The sequence below is a fragment of the Peromyscus californicus genome, unplaced genomic scaffold, assembly GCF_007827085.1.
Source record: "Peromyscus californicus insignis strain IS unplaced genomic scaffold, ASM782708v3 Scaffold_18__1_contigs__length_77618521, whole genome shotgun sequence".
Lineage (NCBI taxonomy): Eukaryota > Metazoa > Chordata > Mammalia > Rodentia > Cricetidae > Peromyscus > Peromyscus californicus.
Genome location: NW_026294480.1, coordinates 7,557,075 through 7,580,937, shown reverse-complemented (window position 1 = coordinate 7,580,937; position 23,863 = coordinate 7,557,075). Strand labels below are relative to the sequence as shown.

Here is a 23,863-nt window from a genome sequence, read left to right as displayed (position 1 = left end):
CCACGTCTATTCAGCTGCAGTGTGGGTGAAATCTGGAAATGTTATTTATTGCACAAACACTTCTATACAGAGTTGTGCTTATTTAGATCCAGCTTATAGAGCGATCCTCCCACACCAGGAGACCAAAGGAAAGCTTCAGGGATTTTGAAGTAAATTCTCCGAGATGTATGGTTGTCACAGTCCAGATTTGTCTTCTGTAATACATGGTTATAACAACGAAGCCATTTTTATTAACTTGCTTAATATCTATTTAATTTTCTTGGGTTGGTAGGATTATATAAGGAAAAAAAACTTTTAGTGACAGTGATTCGTAAAAAGGTTTTCAAAATAAAGTTCTCAAAATGCAGCAAATAGTTATAATTAACATGGCTTTCAATTTTACTGCAAAGTACTGAAATGATGCAATATAAACTCAGTTGGGAGATGTATATAAAGTATATTTTGTGTAGTGTCATTAGCTTGAGTTCTAAGGAGAGAAGTTTTGACAAATCTAAATCAGGGGTTATCAGCAAGGGGCAATTTGGCAATGCTTGGAAGTATTTGGGCTTGGCAAAGATTGGTAGAGGCATGGGGTGTTGGGTAATGTACCTAGCAGCCCTGGACCGAGATCACTTGGATGCAATGTCAGTAGAGGTAATACTGAGCAACCTGCAACAGACAGCACTCCAGTCACTGGAGCAAGAGAGCCCATGGCTCCTTAGGAGATGGGACTTCAGCTGTTAGGAAGACCTGCCTGCTACCCAAAGCTGAGGCTACCCAGAATGAAATCTCTGAGGAGATTGCTATGGTGGATACTGAAAAAAGCAAAAGATTTTACATGAACACTGTGGATGTCTTTGTCACTTTACCACTTGGTAATGTGTAGCAGTTTATTCTAGGGAAAAAAAGTGACATTACATTCTAAAAAGTAAGTACCCAAAGAGTACCTATTATTGAAAGTGCTTCTCCAGGTTTACAATGGCAAGCACATATTCACATCATGTCATGCCCTACTCCATGTTCCTTTCATGCTCTCATCTCCATGGCATTTTCCTCACTTCCCAAGTCTCTAATATTTGTGGCTACTTGAGTTGTTTCTCTCCTCCTTTCATCCAGGAGGCAAAGATTTTAAGGCTCAGATTAGCACAGTAAGATTTACTGTACATGAAGGATGCTGGTAGGTATGGTAGATATTCATAGCCTGCTTTATTCAGTTGATGTAGCTTGGATCTTGACTTTTTCCCAAGGCCCATGTATAAAAGACTTGGCCCTCTGTTCATGGCAGTAGTGGGGAGTGGTAGAACCTTTAGGAGCTGGGACCTGACAGAAGGAATTTGAATGCTGGTGTATGTCCTCACAAGGGACTTTTGTTCCTGGTTTCTTGAAAGCCTCGTCTTGGTCTTGGCTGCCATGGAGTCGGAAGTCCCCTCCATTAGCAACTCATACCATATGGGATCCTGCTGTCACAGACTGAAAGTAGCAGAGCCAAGTGACTGGACTTGTAACCACTGGAAACATGAGCCAACATATGCATTCCTTTTATGTGGATTATCTCAGATATTTTGTCATAGTAACAGGCAGTTGACAATTGACTGTATTCTCTTTTAGCTTAGACCTAGCAAACTGACCAGCTGTAGTCTTAGCATCTCATGGAGTTGAGCTCCATCTTGGAGATAAAAATAGGGCAATACCTTGGCAAGTGTGTTCTGTGAGAGGTCACTGTTTTGGGTGGCAGGCATGGATATAAATGCTGACATTGTTCCTACCGTGGCGTTAGAATAGACTGAGGGTTGTTAACACTTGTGTCTCCTTTTCTTTTATCTGATTGCTAGGTTGGGCTTGTTTTTTAGACAGAGCTATGGCAGCTCCTTGCGGCCATTGCAGAGCAGCCAATATGGATGCTCCAAACATCATTGGTCTTCACAGAACCAAGCTATGTCTAAATCATGTTTATTTATTCATTTATTTAAAATAGATTTTTTTCTCCACAATATTCTGATTATGGTTCCCTCCCTCCCCCCACTCCCAGTTCCTCCCCACCTCACCTCTCATGCAAATTCCCCACTCCCTTTCTGCCTCTGGTTAGAAAACAAGAAGGCTTCTAAGGGATGATAGTAAAATACAGTAAGATAGAAAAAAATCAAAAACAAGAAAACCAGGATAGGACAAAACAAACAGAAGAAAAGGGCCCAAGAAAAGGCAGGAGAAATAGATATAGATGCTCAGACCTACTCCTTTGCATATGCAGGAATCCTATAAAAAAAAAAAACACAAAGCTGGAAGCCACTATATATATATACCAAAAGTGTAGGGTAAAAAATAAAGTAAAAGTGAAAAGTTTTAAAAAGGAAAAAGAAAATCCCCGAGACCACATGTGACACAAGGAACTTTCCAAGATGCCTTTGAGTTCTATTGGCCATCTTCTGCTGGGAATGCTGTCTACCCTTCAGAATAGTTTGTTTTCCTGATGAGACTCCCTTGGAGAAGAATGAAGTTTTCATTTGCAAGTGGCTACCAATTGGAGATAGCTACTGGGTTAGTCTGGGGGCATGTGTCCACTTCGGTTAGCTCTAGGACTCCATCTGGTGAAGACTCGTGTAGGCCCTGTGCATGCTGCCTCAGTCTCTGTGAGTTCCCACATGCACTGATCCTTTTTGATTTAGAGGATCTTGTTTCTGTGGTGTTCTTCATCTCATTTGGCTCTTACACTCTTTCTGCCTCCTCTTCGTCAGGGTGCCCTGAACTCAGAGGGGAGGGATTTGATAGGGATATCCCATTTAGGGCTGAGTGTCCCCAGGTCTCTCACACTCTGCAGATCGTCTGGCCATAGGTCTCTGTGTCTGTCCCCTGCTAATGCAGGAGGAAGCATCTCTGATGTTGGCTAAGCAAGGTTCTGATCTATCAGCACAGTGGAAGGTCATTAGGAATCATTTCATTTCCATATTCTTTCTGTACAGCAGGATTATTTGATTTTACCACAGGTTCCTGGGCTATCTAGTCTGAGGTTCTTGATTACCTAGGCAGAGTTGGGCATGGGTTTCACCTCATGGAAAAGGCCTTAAATCAAATAAAATATTGGTTGATTACTCCCACAAGCTTTGTTCCACCGTTGCACTGGTGCGTCTTGCTGGCAGGAGACCGTTGTAGTTAGAAGGGTGTGTAGATGGGTTGGCATTTATGTTTCTCCTTTGGTAGTGAGTAGAGTATATCCTGGTAGCAAGTATACTAGTCAGTAGGGGTGAAGGCTCTGGGCAGGTACCAGCTCAATTTCTCCATGTTCACTGAGCTGTGTAGATGTTATTTTCAGAAATAAAATTTTGCTCTCATTTATTGGGAGCAACTGTAGCCTTGATGACAATAGCCTGGACTCTTTGGGGGTTCCCAGGGGGCCCCTGTGGATAAAAACTCGATTAGATGTAACCCATTCTCAGTGCTGAAGCTTCCTTTGGTGATGAGAGATGTCAAATTGGGGCCATGTCTTCCTGTTATTTGGCAATGTTGTTTAGATCGCCTTTATAAATGTATATAATTTAGGAAGCTTCTACTTCATTAGGTTTCCCTATTCCCTCTCAAATGGCCCTTAATTTTAACTGTCCCTCTCTGTATTCTTTCCCTTGTTCCCTCTTCCCACACCTCCCCATTTGATCCTCCCCTTCCAGTCCGTACCTCTCATTTATCCATCACTATCTATTTCCTTTTCCTAGGGAGGGTGTCCTTCCCCCTCATCCCTTACTCTATATCTAGCCTCTGTTGTTCTCTAGATTGTAGTTTGCTTATCATTGCCATAAATAGCTAATGTACATATATAAACAAATACATACCATATTTTTCTTTCTGGATCTGGGTTATCTCACTCAGAATGACTTTTCCTAGTTCCATCCAATTACTTGTGAATTTCATGATTATATTTTCTGAAGGTGGAGTAATATTTCATTGTGTAAATGTACCACATTTCCTTTACCCATTCATCCACTTACAGAGATCTAGGCTTTTTCCAGTTCCTGGCTGTTATGAATACAGCAACAATGAACACAGTTGAGCAAGTGTCTCTGAAGTAGGTTGACACATCCTTTGGGTACATGCCCAAGAGCGGTATAAGTGGATCTTGAGGAAGATTGATTCCTATCTTTCCGAGGAACTGCTGCACTGATTTCAACAGCAGTTGTATGAATTTGCACTCCCTCTAGCAATGGATGAGTGTTCCCCTAAGTCTACATTCTTGCCTTCATGAGTTGTCACTTGTTTTTATTGATCTTGGCCCTCTGGATCCATATAAGATGAAATCCCAAAGTAATTTTCATTTGTATTTCACTGATGACTTAGAATGAACATTTCTTTAAATACTTCTCAGACATTTGAGTTTCCTCTTTTGAGGATTCACTCTTTAGATATGTACCACATTCTAAAATTGGGTTATTTGTTTTCCTGATGTTTAGTTTCTTGAGTTATTTGTATATTTTTAATGTCACGCATCTATCAGTGCGCAATTGGTCAGTTTTGAAGAAAGTTCAATACGGTACTGATGAGATGGTATATTCTTTTGTGTTCAGGTGAAATATTCTGTAGATACCTGTTAGACCTATTTGATTTGCATGTTAGCTCTAGCTTTTCTATATTTAGTTTTTGCTTGAATGACCTGTTTATTGGCAAGAGTAGGTAGGGTATTGAAGTCTCCCACTCTCAGTGTTTGAGGGTCAGTATGTGATTTAAGGGGTAATAGCATTCCTTTTATGAATTTGGTGCTCTTATGCTCGGTGCATAGATGTTAAGAATTGCAATGTCTTCTTGGTGGATTTTCCATTGATGCGTATGTAGTGTCCTTCTGTATGTCTGCTGATTAGTTTTGGTTTGACGTCTATTTTGTTAGGTATTAAAATGGCTTCATTTTAACATCTCTTCAGGTTGAAGTCGAAGTTTTCTTCTAGTATCTTCTGTAGAGCTGAAGATGTAGATACATAATGTTTAAATTTGGTTTTGTCTTGGAATGTCTTTTCTCCATTGTGATTGAAAGTTTTTCTCATTATAGTAGTCTGGGCTGGCATCTGTGGTCTCAGAGTTTGTAGAACTCTGTACAGGACCTTCTAGTGTTTAGAGTCTCCTTTGAGAAGTCAGGAGTTACCCTAATAGGTCTGCCTTCATATGTTACTTTTTCTATTGGAGATTTTAATATTCTTTCTTTGCAGGTATGTTTAGTGTTTTGATTATTATCTGCCATTAGAATTTCCTTTCTAGTCCTGAATATTTTGTGTTCTGTGTGCTTCTTGTACCTTGACAAGTATCTCTTTTAGTTTAAGGAAATTTTCTTTGATGATTTTGTTGAAAATATTTTATTTGCCTTTGACCTGGGTTTCTTCAACCTTCCTCTATTTCTACTATTCATAGATTTGGTCTTTTCATAGTGTCCAGGATTTTCTGTAAGCTTTTTGCCTGGAGTTTTTCAGATTTAAGTTTTTCTCTGAGTGGTATACCCATTTCTTCTATCTTGTATTCAATGCCTGAGGTTCCCTCTTCCATCTCTTGTAGTCCGCTGGTGAGGTTTGCCTCTGAGCTTCCTGTTCAAGTTTCTAGATTTTTCATTGCCAGATTTCTGTCAATTTAGGTTTTCTTTATTGACTCATTCCTACTTGCAGATTTTGAACTATTTTATTCATTTCTTCCATGTTTTGTTTGTGTTTTCAAAGATTTCTTTAACAAATTAATTCATTTCCCGTTGAAGGACCTCTATCATGTTCATAACGGATATTTTAAGGTCCTTGTCTTGTGCTTCTGCTCTGTTGTCTTTCTAAGAACCTATTGTAGTTGAGTTGCTGGGCTCTAGTGGAGACATGTTCTCCTGGATATTATGGGTTGTGCTTACACACTGGTGTCTAGGTGTCTGAGTTTGGGATGATTGTATTTCTACTTGCTGATATCTGCTCTTTTCTTTGTCGAGTGGATGTTTTGTTCCTTGGTTTCTATTGCCCACTCTGGTTCTTGGGAAGATATGGTGGTTGTGTGTTACCTGGCATGGAATGCTTCTGGGATTCTGCTAGGTGTGTGTCCTAAGTGTTCGGGGGACAATGTTTTTCTGCATATTGGGAGCTGATATATAAGAATGGGAATGGGCTAGAAGAGGGTTCACAGGATGGAAGGAAGCAGGGTGTTCCACTAGGATCTGCTTAGTCCCCTGGATATAGGGTCAGAGAGAGAGGAGAGGCCACATCACATAGTCTGCTACAGTGCTGGTGAAGGCACTAAGGGATTGGATATGGAGGTACTGAGGGAGAGTGAAGACCTGAAACTCACCTACCTGTTTCATGGGCCTACTTGCTTTCTGGCAGGGTTAGCTAGAGGTTTCCCATGGAAAGCCTGCTAGAATTGGGGTCTGAGACAAAGGGATGAGTGGGGAGAAGGATTGAGGAAGAAGATCTATGTGGTCCCCTGGAGATGGGGGCAGACAGGGTGGAAATGCCAAAGCTTGTATTCTGTTACAGAGCTGTGCATGCGTCTGAGGGGTTGGATTTGGCGGAAGGGAGAAAGAGGTAGATATCTGTGGTTATCCTACCTGCTTTTCTGGCCTGGGTAAGCAGAGGGTGCCCAGGGAATGCCGACTGGAGATGGAGGCTAGAATAAAGGGATGAATGGGGGAAGGGAAAATTGGAGGAGAAGATCTGTGTGCTATGCTAGAGACAGGGCAGACAGGGAGGGGGCACAGCGAGTGGTCTGCTACAGAGCTAGATGTGTGTGACTTGGGGGTTGGCTTTTGAGTGGTGAAGATCTTCAGTTAGTCTACCTACTTCCCTGGTCTGTGTGGCTAGCAGATTCCCAGGGAATACCTGCTCAGTCATGTCTATTTCAAGATCCACTCGTTGATGACATTTTATGGCTTTAGTCTCATGCCCAGGAGGAAAAGTGAAGATAAGCTGTTTCACAGTGGGCTTTTAGTCTGTCCTCTAATGGGAAAAACATACTTTTAATATTTTAACTTGGGAAACCTTAGCAGCTATGTGCCCGAATCTATTACAATGTTTTGTGTTTGAGGGATCCTCAGCTGTGGGACAGCTGTGCTTCTGGCTCCCTGTTTTCTTACCCGTTTAGTTTCCAGGCCCCTACACTTCTCTTTACCTCTTCTTCCCCAGCAGCTCTTTCCCCACTGCCTTGGTTTGTAGTCCCTTCATTTGCTTCTCTACTCTACCTACGGATTGTATTCAGTGAGAACATCTAGAATCTTTTCCATTACGGCAGACCCTAACCTTTTACCTGCTCTGGGATTCTTAGTCTCAGTGGATCTCATTGCTCTGCATCCTCGTATCAGGGCTCTCATTGGCATTTCTGATGCTCTAAGGCTTGCCTCCTCCATGCTATGTTGCTTGGCTCCTCTATGTATTCATACATGCACGGAGTGATGTGTGTGGTCGGCATTCAGTAAGCAATGAGTAAACGAGAGACACTCCTACCTGGTTAATTTTATCAATACCAGGTCAACTCCTTTAAATTTCCTACTGTTTAAAGTTCTCATCATCACTTCTTTAGCCCTCAGAGATACCTCTTTATTTGACTACAAATTTGGGAACTGTTACATTGGTTATACTACCCACTTGATGTATTCTTCTATTTCTACATCTTTTGATACAATATGTATGTATTTAATATAGAAATACCCACTGCTTCTTAAAGATGAAAACTTTCCTCCCTTTAATAACCAATTCCTTTTTATTCTAATAGTTTTCCATTAGAGTCTTCTCTCATATGATATCTTTTCTGCCTTTTTTTCATGTATTTATCCTTTTTGACAGTATTTCACTATGCAGCCCATGCTGGTTTTGACCTCATAATCCTCCAGCCAAGATTTCTAAGTGCTAGAGTGGCAGACAGGGGCCACCTTCACCTTTTCCCTCTTAAATCTATAATCTCTTCTCCACTCAACCTTCTCAGAAAATGGACTGTTTTTAATTATCTGTGATGTAGTCTTTTCTTTCCCTTCACTGTAAAATAATCTCAGAAACTGGGTGATTTCTCCAAGAAAAGAAATTAGTGTTCTTGGTGCCGGCGAATGGAAGTCTGAAATCAAGGGGTGGTGGTGGATGAAAGTCCCTCTGCTGCATCATCTACTGTGGTGTGCATAACATGGCAAGGTAGTGTGCATGGAAGGATGGGGGCGAGAGTGCTGAGGAGGATGAAGGGGCCTCGCTAGCGGCTCACTCTCCGTGTCACCAATTCCCCCCATGAAACCAGCCTTGATCACTCTTACATGCTCCTCCCAGCATGCCATTGCATTGCCTACTACATGTCAGCATGTGCTCGTTTGCCAAATAGCTTTCTCAGGCCTAAAAATTCAGTCTTTCAGTGCTCATCTTATTTTGTCACATTTTCTTTGGCCACCTAACATAAGAGGTAGCTGCACTTTGTTCTACTTCTCTCAGTCCGCTGATTTCTTTGTTTCTGGATACGTGGCTTCTGCCTCCTTTTCTGTGGAAACCTCTACTTGCTGCCTGCTGATTGTCTCTGGGCAGAATCCAGTCGTCTACCCATCTCACACGGCCTCCTCCCTGTCTAACATGTGCCTCCTCTCAATGAAGATCAGCCCCACTTACCATTTCAACAGGCTGGATATGCTACTTCTGATTAATTTCCTCATCACCTGACCTGGAGTGGATAGGATTTCCCAAACTATTCATTCAGCATCGTAATTCTGGCATGCACAATATCAAATATCACAGTTTCGTGTATATATAGTTTCATCCAGGCCTTCAGTGGATCCTATTTAAATGAATAGCAGTCACATCCTGATAGTCATTTATATCACTTTGAGTCAATTTGTCTCTGTTTCCAAAATCCAATAGATAAGAACAATGGCCATTTTTAATATATTTCACATATTGGTGTTCAGGGATTTGGGAAGGGCTCAGCTGGGTGATAATTCTGTGCTTGTGACATATGCTAAAGGCTCTTAGCGTGTTTCAGGTTTCGTCTCAGCAACTGTGGCTGGAAAGCTGGGTTTCATGGGTTCTAGCCCCCATGCCACCTAACTGGTGTCTCTTCTGAGACAGGTGTGGAGAGTTGGACTTCTGATCTGCTTCCTCGATTCTCTGAGGAATGCATTCTGGATGGCAGGAAGTGGTCCTCATGCTGTAGGGCCTGGCTTGGTAATTAGAAGTTGTGACTTGTGTTGTGTGGCTTGCTGAGCAGTGCCACTATGGAGCAGCCCAGACTCACAGGGTGGAGGGCCCCATCCTGATGGGGTAGGGGTATAAGTTCGACTCCGTGACATGCTGACCAACCATATTCATTAGCTACCCTTTGTCTCTGCTCTTTGCTCATGATGGACAAAGCCTAAAGCCACAGTTTCTTTTATTTTTCTGAACAATTGTGATAACTTGAAGTCAACTTGTTCACCCCTCTGTTATTCTCTCTGCAATTACCTCTCTAGATTGTTTTATTTTTCCCATTTGTTATATATTTCTTCTAGTGTAAATAAACTACAGTAGTTTGTGGCCTCAGAGTTAGAGACCTCACACCTTATTACTATTTACTTTCCATACCATAACCTATACTCCAAGCTCTTCCTCTGCTCTCTTTGTGTTACCTGGTGTCTGTACCAAGTACAGTAAAGCATTCTAGAACAGATGTTTACTGCTACCTCTCGCTTGTTTACCCACTCCTCAAGATGCTTTCTCATCCTCTCCCCTTGGTGTGGAATGACTTTCCAGAAATCCCTATCTTTTGAAATCCTCTTTATCCTTCAATAATGAATTCAAATCTGACTCCTCTGTGAGGCTACCCTTGAACCCTCTAAATGGCAGGGGCACCCTCCCTTCACTCCCAAGGCACTCTGACTTCTTTTAAAGTTAAGAGCTTGGGTTATAGCTCTTTGTACAAGCTTGCCTTAGTGTAGAGTGTGTTTAGTTCATAGTCTTGAAAGCGTCTCTGTTTCTAGCCTCATCCTTCTCTCCACCTGGTATTGCTCAATTTATGTTCTGTTTGATTCACACTTGGTCACAGGTTTTGTAGATAGATCGTCCATAAATTTCTACTGTCATTAGAAAGATTGACAAGAATTGTGAGCCATAACGCTAATCAGATTGTTAGTAGAAGGCAAAGGCTGTAGCCTTATTAAATGGGGTCTTATGGATCATAAAGAGTGATGGAGTAACTGCATGTCAACTCTGTTTGCACAAGCAGGCCAAGACAGACTTACAAGGAAAGCCCCAACAATGATCACAATGATTAATCATCGTTACCTAAGAGGGGTGTGACCGAAGAGAGCTTAAACTTGGATTGTCTCAGATTTAGTTCATTTATTCACATACACCCATACACACACATCCACACCCATACACGTACGATCTATAATATGTACACACACCCATATGCATACACCACACACACATTTCCATACTCATATATTCACAATCTATACTGTACAAATACATAGACATACACATACACCACATACAGACACCCCACAAATATATACAAATACATACTCACACATCCACATATCCATACATATACGCACATCCACAGCCATACACATACATTAAACATACACACGCTGAAAAACATACACACTAATATACATCCACATCCATACCCATAAACAAAAGCTATACTAAACACACAGAAACATTAATACACACATATCTATACTGTACACATATACCCACTCACCACGCACACCCATACATACACCAGTAAACCCATCAGTATGTACACATCCATACCCATACACACACATCCACACCAATATTGCACAATCTGTACTACACATGTGCACACATACATATATATATATATATATATAATTATAATAGATCAATACACACACATCTATACTATACACATACACTCACCCATATACACCCACACCCTTACACACACACACAGCCTTACATGCATACACACACACACACACACACACACACACACACACACACACACACACGACACTCTGAAGCATAATTTACTATCAAACATAAGCTGTTTATGTTCTCTGACATTCCTTGTCTTCACACACTACAAACTTAAAAGTTAGTGAATAGGACTTTTACAACACGCTATCCACCAGGAAATAAAACATGAGCTTATGTTCACAGGACCATTCTCTTGTGTGTTGTAGGTACTTTTCACCCATGAGGAGAAGGTGAGCTTCGTCGAAGACACGTTCCCAGAGTCAGAGACCCCTTGCCCACCATGAAGGGAGCCTGCATCCTTGCATGGCTGTTCTCAAGCCTGGGAGTGTGGAGACTTGCCCGCCCTGAGTTCCAGGAACCTGCCCAGTGCCAGAGAGCTGAGCATCCTGTTGTCTCCTACAAAGGTAAGGAATAAGGCTGTAAGACATAAAGTGAAAGAAGTAAGACCACAATGTAAATTCAAATCCCACATTTAGTGCAAGATAATAGAAGATGGGTGTTCCTTTTTGTTCTGTGACTTCACCTAGTAATTGTTTAAATGAAGACAAAAATAAAGATTCTTCCCCATAAGAATCTCAGGTCTAGAAGTAGTACTTGCTCATGGCGGATCCCCGATGGGGTTGCTATGGAAGGAAACTGTGTTATTGTCCCATCATCATTTAACAGGTGCTGTAGGGCTCCCAGACATTCAACTCAGAGGCTGAAAGTATGGCATCAGCACTGCAGTAAACAGGAGTAAGACAGGAAATTTTTTTTCTAGGTATTTTCTGAAGAAGCCAGGGTCTTGCCATGACAAGCCCTGTGGTCCTCATCTAGTAGCACAATGTGGTAGAATCTGTTATTGTCCGAAGTGTCTTCTCAGTGTAGTAGTTCGTCGTTGATAGGCACTTTCGTTCTTCTATTCTCTACCAAAGTTATGTAAGATCTTTACAGCCTGGACACTTGAACAATCCACAGTGAGGAAAACAAAACACAATAAAAACTATGCCTCTGTCCTCAGCATGCCTCTATTATCAGCCCAAATCAGACATTGAATTTTATTAACTCATTTCAACAGCTTTTCTTTAGGTTTGAAGCTTTGTATCACAGACTTCTTATGTCGATATGAAATATAAACAATCTGAGTCCCAGATTCATCAATTTACATTCTATATCTTTCTCATTTAAATACCTACCCCTGATTTGTCCCACATTTATCAAATTATGTTTATCCAAATTCAGGATGTCGTATAATATCTATGATAGTTCAGTCTGTAGCTGTTAATGAAAAGAACTTCATGATATTATTGTTCTATCAGACATGGAAAATCTCCAAAATAAAATTTTTACTAACACCATGAAGGGCATGGTCTCATGAGGGTGTGAATTCTGTAGGGTCAAACAAGGATCTACCTGAAATCCAAACAGTACAGCTTTATTGGGTAATTCTTGAATGTCTTTAAATCTTTTACTACACTTTTTTATTTCTCATGAAGAAAACATCTTTTAAAGAAATGGAATCACTCGCCCAGTGTGGCATCTGCTCACTGAATCCTGATTGTATCATTCGAGTTTTCCTGTGTCCGTTATAACCCATAATTCCCAGGTTGACATGAGTCCTGATGAGATCTCCACTCACATCCTTTTGACTTCTGTGGACTCTCACTGTGAGGCAGAGTGTCCAGTGGGCAGTGGGCAGTTATTTACAGCCACTGGCTCATGGGAGCAAGCCTGAGCTCTTCTTACTTTATCATCTTTTCTTCATCTCATACTTAGAACAGTTCCATATAAACCACTTCCCTTTGCCTGCTCTCTGAACACCCCTGCAGTGCAGCTGGGAGAGGAAAGCTAAGCCGAGCTCCCCGACCAAGGCCAGCTTTTGTCCTGTTTTGTTTTCACTCCATTTAATGGGTTTCCTGACATCTACCTGTTCATCCATTTGTCATTCCAGGGGATCTGATAAGTTATGTTTTCTTTTCTCTATTGATCATCTTGATATCAATATGTGAATTTTAATACAATGGATAGATTTTAATTCTTTGCTACTTTTTTGACGCTGTAGATGTTAGAATGATGCCCTTTCAGCATAGGAGAGCATCTTGAAGTTGGGTCCTGAGGTCAGTGATAACTTTCAGTCTCTTAGATCAAAGATGATGCTATTCTCTTACCTACTTCCTCATATCACTCTGGGAATGGTGCTTCCTGGCTGCTTGGAGCACTAGCAGTTAGGGCTCTTGTGTGAACAGCACTAAGGAAAACACGTATGAAAATAAACCCTATGAACTCCTGCTATGTCCAGGTCATCTCTAGGCTCCAGGGCCATAACCTCTGCCACTTTATCCTCTGTTTCCTCCTCCTGTGCACAGATCTTTGTGCCTCTGAAGGGAAACACTCATTTCTTTTCCTGTCACATAGTGCATGCCTCACTACTCCATCACTACATGACCCATCGCTCTTAATTACAGTGCATGTCCTCCCACCCCATCATTACAGTGCATGTCCTCCCACCCCATCATCACAGTGCATGTCCTCCCACTGCAACACTACAGTACATGTCCTCCCACTCCATCATTACAGTGCATGTCCTCCCACTCCATCATCACTGTGCATGTCCTCCCACTCCATCATTACAGTGCATGTCCTCCCACTCCATCATCACAGTGCATGTCCCACCACTGCAACATTACAGTGCATGTCCTCCCACTCCATCATTACAGTGCATGTCCTCCCACTCCATCATCACAGTGCATGTCCTCCCACTGCAACATTACAGTGCATGTCCTCCCACTCCATCATCACAGTGCATGTCCTCCCACTCCATCATCACAGTGCATGTCCTCCCACTCCATCATCACAGTGCATGTCCTCCCACTCCATCATTACAGTGCATGTCCTCCCACTCCATCATCACAGTGCATGTCCTCCCACTCCATCATCACAGTGCATGTCCCATCACTGCAACATTACAGTGCATGTCCTCCCACTCCATCATCACAGTGCATGCCCCACCACTCCATCATCACAGTGCATGTCCTCCCACTCCATCATCACAGTGCATGTCCTCCCACCCCATCATTACAGTGCTTGTCCTCCCACTCCATCATCACAGTGCATGACCTCCCACTCCATCATCACAGTGCATGACCTCCCACTCCATCATCACAGTGCATGTCCTCCCACTCCATCATCACAGTGCATGTCCTCCCACTCCATCATTACAGTGCATGTCCTCCCACTCCATCATCATAGTGCATGAACCTCCCACTCCATCATCACAGTGCATGAACCTCCCACTCCATCATTACAGTGCATGCCCCACCACTGCAACATTTCCTCAGTAGCAGCTCTACACAACCCCTACTGGGAGTCATTGAAAACCTTTCAAGATAAATTTTTCTTCTTTTCTTTGGTCTTCAGGGTATGTAGTCCACTGAAGAATTAAAGCCAAATTACCACTGTAAAGTCCTGGAAAGTCATCTCATTTTTTATAGTTATGCCAACAACCCAAACTTGGTTTATTTTAGTTCCTAGATTTTGCTTTTGATTTTTATAGAATTAAAATAAAATCGATGGAGTGAGAGTTGTTCATAGAAATCTATCTTTTGGGTTCCTGCTCTACATTTACATAAAGCCTTACTTATACTTCATGGTTTATTGTTCTTTCATACCTCAAACAAAGATGCATATACATATAGACATAATCAAAGCTAGTGATCTTTCATAAAAGGTGGTGTGTGTACACTTTGGCATAACAGAGTAAACTCTGGTACCAGAATGTGCACATTTACACCAGTGTTCTTGTGGTGCAGCTCTCTACCATGATGTGCTCTAGTCTTATCAAAAATCCTTCACTGAGAGATGCATTGGAAGATTTTCCAAGAACTAGGAATCCTAGGTTAAAGATTAAAAGTGCCTGGGTGGTTTGACTGCACATTTCAGATTCTGCCTGATGAAGGTATCATTGCCTGAGGATCTGTTCCCTGCACCCTTGCCAGCAGAGTATGCTGTTAGGGTTTGCAATTTGAGCCCACCCCACAGTTCACAAATGACATCTCAGAGTATTGTAAATGATCTTTTCCCCTGGGCTAGGCGATCAGTCCATCACTGGGTTACTTCCCCAACTCTAAGTTGCCTATTTTTAGTTTTGGGTGAACATGTAACTAACATTTAATGACTGCCTGTTGCCAACAACATCCATGCTAAATTTTGGTTCAACAGAGGCCAAGGTCCAGTCTCTAGGAACCAAAAGACCTTCCCATAACTCTCTGTTATGTGTCTGCATCATGTGCAGGGAATACAGGGGAGAAACATGGAAGTCAGGTGGTCACATCCCCAGAAACATTTCTGGAAGGTTTTTAGGAAAAACTCATGGCAGAGCTGAGTCCCAGATGGCTGCCAGGAGTTTATGCACCTCAAGAAGGGGAAGATATTCCAAAGAAAGGAAGTGAGCAAGTATTAAGTGCTGAAGTGAAGGTGCATCACAGGTCCTAGCAAACATGGTACAGAATGAGTCACAATGTCCTTTATCTAGGTGGAAGGGAAGGAGAGGAAGTGGCTAAGGCTACCATAGATAGTGAGGGCTTAGATGTGCATGGCATGGCAAGATATCTGAAGATTAACCTCCATTGGGAGGAAGGAAATGTTGTGGTCATCAGGCAAGTTCATTCTGGGGCTGCTGCTGTGATCAAAGGCAGCAAGAATGAGAAACTGGGGTCTAGATGGTAACACAAATATAGGAAATCAGAAGTAGGGGTGGTTCTAGAAAGTGGAGCGAGCTATAGTTGATGATATAATGGATAGAGAACCCGAGAGACTAGGAAGCTTTGTTGATATCTAGGATCTTTGATCTTTACTCCAAATATGGTGAACAAGGGAAGCTGATGTGAGGGACATAATACCTGTGGACTGAGAAGCCTGTGAGCCCCAGAAGGAAGGATCTAGCTGAGAACAAGATACTCTAAATCTCAGTGAGGGATTCTTTTAAAAACAGTGTTGGCCATGAAAGTCTGATAATGCAGTGTTCAAGTTCAGTATGGGCCAGAAGGCAAAGGAGTCACCTTGCTCTGGTTGTCCTGGGTCTTTTTGTGTTGATCATTTGTGCATTTGAAAAGCCAAGCAGTTGAGCTGCATTCCAGCAGTTCTCATAGTGGTGGTTTATCTGGGTATTGCTTTCCTAGGGCTGTTGCAAAATGACCACCAACTGAGTAATTTCCAGATGTCTTCTCTCACAATGTACACTTATACTATCCAGCAGTCCCCTGTGACAATGTGAATGAGGCCGTGCTCTCTCTGATGACTCTAGAGAAGACTTTGTTTCTCATGGTCAGCAGCAGTCCTCCGCGTGCCTTGGTTTGCAGCTGCTTTGTCCAGTCTCCTGGACTACACCCTCTCTACAGTCTCCCTATGTAATTCTCTGTCTTCTCTTGTTGTATCGTGTCACTTTGTATTAGGGAGAGCCCAAATCCAGTTATCACCTGGTCTCAAACAGTTCATCTGCAAAAGCAATTTCAAACTGTGCCACATCTGCAGGTGCCTTTGTTTAAGGCTCAGGGGGATGGTTTTGTGTGGCCCCAACACAGTCCTTAGTGTGTTGCTTAACCGGGGCTGTGTAGGAGGAGAAAGTAAAACACATTTCATGTAAAGATAAATGTGGGGATCCAAAGAGAGAAATATGTTAGCTGTGCAGGGACAGGAAGACAGGAAATAGCTTTGAAAAGAGCATTGTTGAATAATCCTTTTAGTGAATATGGGAAGAAGCCTGGTGAAGGAAGAGGCTAAAGAAAGAAAAGAGAGGGGGAGAGAGTCAGTGTGGCCAAGCCATTGAGCTGGAGGAGTGGGTGGGGTCCTGGGAACAGGTGAGAGGTTCTCTGGTAGGAAGCAGATTCCACCTCCAGTGAGCCAAACTGAAGGGAAGGGCTCAGGCACCCAGGATGCAGGACAGAAAGTGGGTTGAGGTGGGGTACGAGTTCCTGGCGAGTGGACAGGTGATGCCCAAGAGACTGGGGGCTCTCGGAAGTATGTGATGCTTTGAACAAGACTGCTTGTAAAACACGTAAAAGATTCCCTGTGGATGCTTTGAGAATAGCTTATGCTGGAGCTGACGGCTGGTCACCACTTTATCACATGAATACATTTTTGAAATGGAGGACCCAATTGTGCACAAAAGTTTGAGAAATTATCCTAAAACACTGGCAAGGGAGAAATGTAGGAATAGGATAGCCTTATTTAAAATCTTGATTTCCACCTTTAATTCTTTTAAAAGTCATGATTTTGTGTTGTACTTTGGCAACATTCTGCCTAAGAGGCTGTTAGTGAAGTGAATCATGCCGATCATATGCAACACCTTCATGTTATCAAGCACATTTTGTCAGTGTCTTGATTGGAAGTACCTGGACAGACTGAAGACTCTGACACAGTCTTGTTTCCCAGCCTCGGTGAAGTACTTGCCGCTCCTCCTCTCTCGTTGAGGCCTTTGCTTCACACAACCCAATGGCTTGCTGGGTTTGAAGGCTGCCTCCTTGGCTGCATGCTCTGGAAGATTTATCCATGAGTGTTCAGTGGTGACTAAAATACCCTGACCCATTGCCAACATCCCATTCACACTGATGTGCTTGTCATTTCCCTAAACATCTGTTCCAATAAGTGGGAAAAATAGTGACCCTTCAAGCAGCCTGTTTCTTAGCATGCTCACTGAGTCCCATAACCATCATTGGAATTAGCCTTAAATGTTTCAAGTCTACTTGAGGCAATTGTACCTTATGCTGTTTTTGTTTGTTTATTGATTAAAGTTTACCCAGCATGCTGGCTATGTAGAGAGCGTGCGCCACTGATTGAATTGGACTTACAGCAAGCAATTTACCATTATGGAGGAAGAAAGACCACTGATGAGTGAGTCATTCCATACGCTGTAGAGTTTTAGGCCTTAAAATCGTGACTGATTTGGGGCATTTCATCAGGGTCTTTGTTGGAAGCATTTAGTATTAATGCCCAAGATTGCTTCTGCCTGCAGAACCAGGCAGGGCACTATTGATTTCCACTTCCAGGTCCCTGCAATCTTTATTTTTAACTCTTTCGTGACCTTGTAGAATTTCCTCCTACTTGCAAGTGTATTGATTAGTCTAAGAATTATTTCAGAATTTATGGAAAAGCTTATGGATGCTTCATAGAGGATTAGTAATACTTAGTCCTGAGAGCTTGGAAAGGGCAATAAGGGGGGTTATCTTTTCCAGCTCCGGTCATTACTGGGACCAAGCTAGTGAGTGGCACCTTATCTAAACATGGGGCCTTAAGTGGTCAAGTGTTTTCAAACTTGGACTTTTATTCCTGTACCACAGCAGAGGTGATTATTTTTTCATGGATCCTGTATTTTTCTTAGTCATGTCATTGTTTCACATCATATTTATGCGTGTGTTAGAAGCATTGCTTTGTTAGATTTTGATGAGAAAAATATGGAGCCTGTTTTTAAATGTGCTGGCACTTCATTATGCTTGGTGACTAGAAGGCAAAGGCCCTCCTCTTTTGAGAGCTACTTTCTACTCTTCCCCATGACACCAACCTCCAGTTCTCATTGCTCCTATTAACCACCATTTCTGCCAACTTTCCCACCTCCTCCCACTCTTGCCTTGACATCCCCGTGGATTCTTTGCCTGCTGGTCCTGGCTGGCCTTTTGGTCCTGGTTGGCCTGCCATCTCTTCTGATTACGGCTTGAGAAGATACAACACAGTCAGCCTCAGTTACCCTCAAGGGGAGAGCAAGTTTTTTGCTGTTAGCAAACAGGAGTATGGGCAACAGATATGAGAAGAAGGCTGCGTTGTGCTGGGCGCCATGCATGTCCTCCAGCTCCCTGTGTTTCCTTTTTCATGTGCGTCTCGTAAGTTCATGCATGTTCCTCAGCTCTGTGTATGAGCCCTGTTTTCCTCTGTGTCCTCTGACTCCATGTATATCTCTGGCTCCTTGTGTGTCCCCTGGTTCCATGTGTGTTCTCCGGTTCCATTCATGTACTCTGGTTCCATGTGTGACCGTGGTTCTGTTCACATCCCTTGGCTCCATCTGTGGTTCCCAGCTCCATGTCTGTCTCCCGACTCCATGTGCATTCCCTGTTCTGTGGACATCCTCTGGATCTATGTGTGTCCTCTGGATCTGTGTGTGTCCCATGATTTTGTTTGTCCCACAGGTACATATATGTTCTCCAGCTCCCTGAACTCCATGTCCATGTGTGTCCCTTGGCTCCACATTTCCATGAGCCCATGCCCCCTGACTCACATGATTTTATGTCTGTCTCCTGGCTTCCTCTTCTCCACATTTCCTTGACTCTGTGTTTTCTATATCTTGTTGAGTATCCCATGGTTTTGTGCATGTCTTACACCTCCCAATGTATCCATCAACACTATGTTTTTTTTTCCTCTGGGTTTTGGGTGGCTAGAGTTTTTACAGATTTTTTTTTAATACATTATATTTTGATCATATTCCTTTCACTTCCAAACTCCTCCCAGCCCTTCCCTACCCACCCAACTTCATGTTCTTCGTCTCTATTTTCCAAAAACAAAATAAAAACTGAAAATAACTAATGAATAAAAACCCAATAAGATTAAAAATACTGAAACAAAACAAGGCTGTAGTCCTGTGGATGGTCACATGGAGTCAAGGCCTTGCCTGGGTTCAGCTTGCCTCATAGAACCCAGTGCTCTTACTGCCAGGAAAGGAGTTGACACAGAGGACTTTGAGAACCCCTATAGTGTACCACAAGCTTCATAGCCTTAAAATTGATAAGCCAGTGGTGAAATTACATCTAGTATTCATCTCTGTCCAGTCTCAGGCCTACCAGAGTGGCCCTTAGAAGTATGTGTGTTGGGGGATGCATGATGGTATTCTATTCCCTAGGATGAGGAATTGGGAATTTTATTTAATTAAAATGTATCACAGTAATTAATTTTAATGCCTTTAATATTTTATACACTTGGGGTAGTGGCGTATGCTTGTATTTCTCACAGCTCAAGAGGCTGGGGCAGGAGCATTGAAGGTTTAAGATTGTCTTGTGCTATATTATTCTGACTCTCTAAATGTATAACATGGCAGTTTCATATAAAGTGAATTAAAACAAAACATGAGACTGCTTAGAGTTGATAGTTCTCCCAAATGGAACTTTTTTTATCTGTAGAAATTAAGTTTTCAAAAGCCTGTTTGTTCTCTTATGTCAGTATAGGACATAAGTGTTTACTTAGAGCAGGACACAATCACTAAGGATCCTTAAGAAAGCCTTCGTCCTTTGTGGTCATGTGCAATACTGAAAGCCTCATGTGATATGATGGAAAATTCACAAAGTCAAATGTACAAAGCAACTTGCAAATGGAGCCACAGAGTTACCAGTGTACTGCCCACTGGATATTGCCACGAAGTTACCAGTGTACTGCCCGCTGGGTATCGCCATAAGCTACACGGAAAGCACTTTTGATTTGAAATTTTGTCGCTAGTGTTCTGTTGGTAGAAATGGAGTGTTAGAAAGTATGTGGCTTGTCAGCCCCAGCATGTGAGTCATAACCATGAGTGAATGAAGGCTTTGGATGAAAGTACTGCTCCTTCAGTCTTTAGTTTTGAAGATTATTGATAATTTTCATGTCACTGCGTTTTATGACCCCTGATGAGTAACTGTAAAGTCTAAGCTTCTCTATTCTGTCTTCAGACAGAATTTGAAGACTATTTGGTTGCTTTCTACCACTAGGATAATGTTTAGATTATTTTATGACTTCAAATAGACTGCTTTGTAAGTGAAGTTGTTCCTCACGATCAGACATGTCCTGGGATGAGGATTTTATATTGCTATCCTCAGGACTCTGATTAAAAACAGCTTCCTCAACTTGGACACACCATTGCATTTTATTTATGTTTAAGCATATTACGTTCTTTCTAAGCATCAAGTGGGCAGTTTGTTTGTTTCTTATAGTAAGGATTAAAAACAGCCTTCCTGCTCTGCGTGAGGGAAGAGGTGGGGATAAATGAGAGGAAGTTTTAATTAGGTAGTACTTTTCTTGGATCCTGTCATTCTTCTTATAATAGCTGACTAAAATAAGCAGCTGTGTTTACAATTGAGAGGCAGAGCTTTATTCCAGTGTGCACGGCACAGTGCTGAAAAGTCTGTGTTACCAGAGGGATAAGGAAAGGACTAGCTACTGAATCTTACTAGCATGGTTCTAATTTAATCAAGACTTATACTCTCGTTTTCTTTGGTCTCTCTCAATATGGAATGAAGGAGAACCAAGGAGTAGACTCAAGGCTTTGGAAACATTAAGTTTCTTGTTTCTAATCTCAGTTCCCTCTTCCAGGGAGGAATTTTCCCCACTCATAACCAAGAGCATTGACTAGCTCATGATGACATTCATAATGATGATGTGTGCTCCAGAACCAAATGGACGGATCCTTCCCATCTCAGGCTCACCAAGGATTTGTGTTGATATTTGACCATGCCCACCTTGGAAGTACTTCTGGACAGCCTGTTATATAGACTCCAAAGCCTGTTAGCTAAAATCAATGAAGCAAGACCCCAGTGCACAGAGTGTCCTGGACGAGTGCTTCTAGTGGCCATCAGAAGGTGATTAATGATTATCATTCTTGTTTGTAGCTTTGATTTTTGTTCCACTCAATGCTCTGGTTTTAGCACAGGGAGCATTTTAGCTTCTGCTTGTTTGAAGATAAAAGCAGAGGTCCATTTCATTAATAATTCAATCAATATTTAGTGAGTATATGTTATGTCCTGGAAATTGTTTTAGCCACTGGGGTTACCCCAGTCAGCAATGTAGAGATAAATCCTGGCCCACACTGACTTTCTGCTCTATTAGGGAGACAGCCAATAATAAGCTGATATTGAGTGGACTCCCTTGTGGAACCGAGAGAGAGAATGTAAAGCAGTGATGGGTTAAAAGGAGGAGTTTGCAGCCGTCACCATGGTAACTAGCTATATCAGATGGTTTGCCTTTGCCTCTCAGCTCCCATTTGATCTTGTCTTCTGTATATTCATTCTTTAAAACTGACAGGTAGTTATTGTACATATTTAAAAAATACATAGTGTGATGAGCATTTTCCTCTCCTTAAACATTAACCATTTCTTTATGTTATAAACCTTTGGGCACGCCTCTTTTTATTCCTTTTATTTTTTATACAAGACACAGCATATTGTTGCCCCCCCCTTTTTTTTGTTCTGCTCTGGAAACTGATCAGGGTATTGGCCATGGCTTAAGCTCCTTACCTTCTGGGTTCCTGTTGATATTTGTGAATGATGTAGGACACCAACGTAAGCTGAAGAGGACAGAGGGCCACAGCCTGCAAGCTTCCAGCAGCAGACTGATCCCAGACTCCACAGCTCCCATGTCAGTCACAGCTTCTAGAAAACACTAGCAGAGACAGAGGTGGGCTTACAAGTTCCAAATCTGTAGATTGGGATCACTCACTATTTTGGTTTTTATTTTTAAAAAGTCATCCACTGCCTTCCTCTGGATGTGACCTGACATCTTTATGATTATGAGATAAATCCTCGGGAATGTACAAACTTCCCTCAGTTCCACCAGCTAAAAGACAAAGCATGTAATCAGAAAGCATCCACAGTCAATGGCTGAAACTTCCCTGCTTTTCTAGGACCAGCGTATCTGGTATTTCCAGGAACATATTTGTAAAGTGTCTTTGGTTTTAATTTTCTTTGTTCTGTTACTAATAAAAAAAAAATCATGAAATTGCAAAAAAAAAAAGATTGACATTACATGGAAGAGTCTGGGTAATGTAATGATGTCATATTTGAGATTTCAAAGGATCACTTGGTCTGCTATACTAAAGATGGACTGGACTGCAGGCAGATGGATTGATGCAGAGCAGGGAGACTAGTTGGGTGGTGGTGATTAATCTTAACTGGAGATGGTGTTGGCTTTCAGAAGGATATCAGTGGGCAGCCTAGGAGCAGTGATAGTGTTTGTTTGGGAGACAGAATCAAAAGTACTGGCATTCAGTGTGTGTGTGTGTGTGTGTGTGTGTGTGTGTGTGTGTGTGTGTGTGTGTGTACGTGTGCTGTAAGAGAAGCAGTTGGGCAGGACTGACTCCAGCCTTTTCTGTTTGAGTCACAGAATGTTGAATGAGGTGAAGATTTCAGTAGAAGTACTGATGAGGAGTTTCAGAGCCCAATATTTGATAAGTTCAATTCAAGATGTTGAGGGATCTAGGGAAAAGGCTGTAGAGATACATGAGAAGAGTTGGGGTGAGTAGACCCTGGACCAATCAGAGGATAGATTTTGGAGAGATGAGGCAGCAAATATGATGAAGAAGCATAACTGGGACACATTTCAGCCATGCAAAAACAAAACAAAACAAAACTCGTGGATTTCAGCATGAGATAACAGGAAGCAGAGGAGGATTGCCTGACTGATGAGAACTAAAGGGAACTGAAGTCTCTAAGCCTGGAGTAGGTTGACCTACATGGTGCAACTCTACTGCAGATGAATATCTTTCAAATAATCTTGTTGTCCATGGTCAGGCCATTTTTATTTGTGAATGTCCCATGAATGTACTGGCCTACTGCTCTTTCTTTCTTTTTTTTTGAGTGGGGGTTGGTTTGAGACAGGGTTTCTCTGTGTAGCTTTGGTGCCTGTCCTGGAACTCAGTCTGTAGCCCAGGCTGGCCTTGAACTCACAGAGATCCACCTGCCTCTGCCTCCCAAGTGCTGGGATTAAAGGCATGCACCACCACTGTACGGCTGTGGCCTACTGCTCTTTAACAAGCAATATTGTACTAAAATTGGTATATATAAAACAAGAAATCTCAAGAGGTTGGTCTGGGCACTTAATGTCATTTTTAACCTGCTCTTGAGGAGTGGTGAAAAAAAACACTCTTAAGAGGGAAGGTTTTAGAATTATATTCTGTGCCTTAGTCAGAGTGTGAATTTGTGCAAGTGACAAAAGAGTTCCCTTTGATAATTTATACTTACAAAACCAAACAGATAAAAAACCCCACCAAAACAAAAGCAAGATGGCAGCGT

The 23,863-nt window shown here is 42.1% G+C and overlaps 1 protein-coding gene across 8 annotated transcripts in view; it reads left to right on the top strand.

The window, feature by feature from the left end:
* The window catches only part of Sema5a (semaphorin 5A), a 469,252-nt gene that overhangs the window by 159,322 nt on the left and 286,067 nt on the right, over positions 1–23,863 (top strand). For all 8 annotated transcript variants that reach the window (XM_052743005.1, XM_052743006.1, XM_052742999.1 and 5 more), the window contains one exon: positions 11,078–11,275. In XM_052743005.1, the coding sequence (XP_052598965.1) occupies positions 11,152–11,275 (124 nt within the window). In that variant the 5' untranslated portion in view covers positions 11,078–11,151. The remainder of the gene's footprint in view (positions 1–11,077; positions 11,276–23,863) is intronic.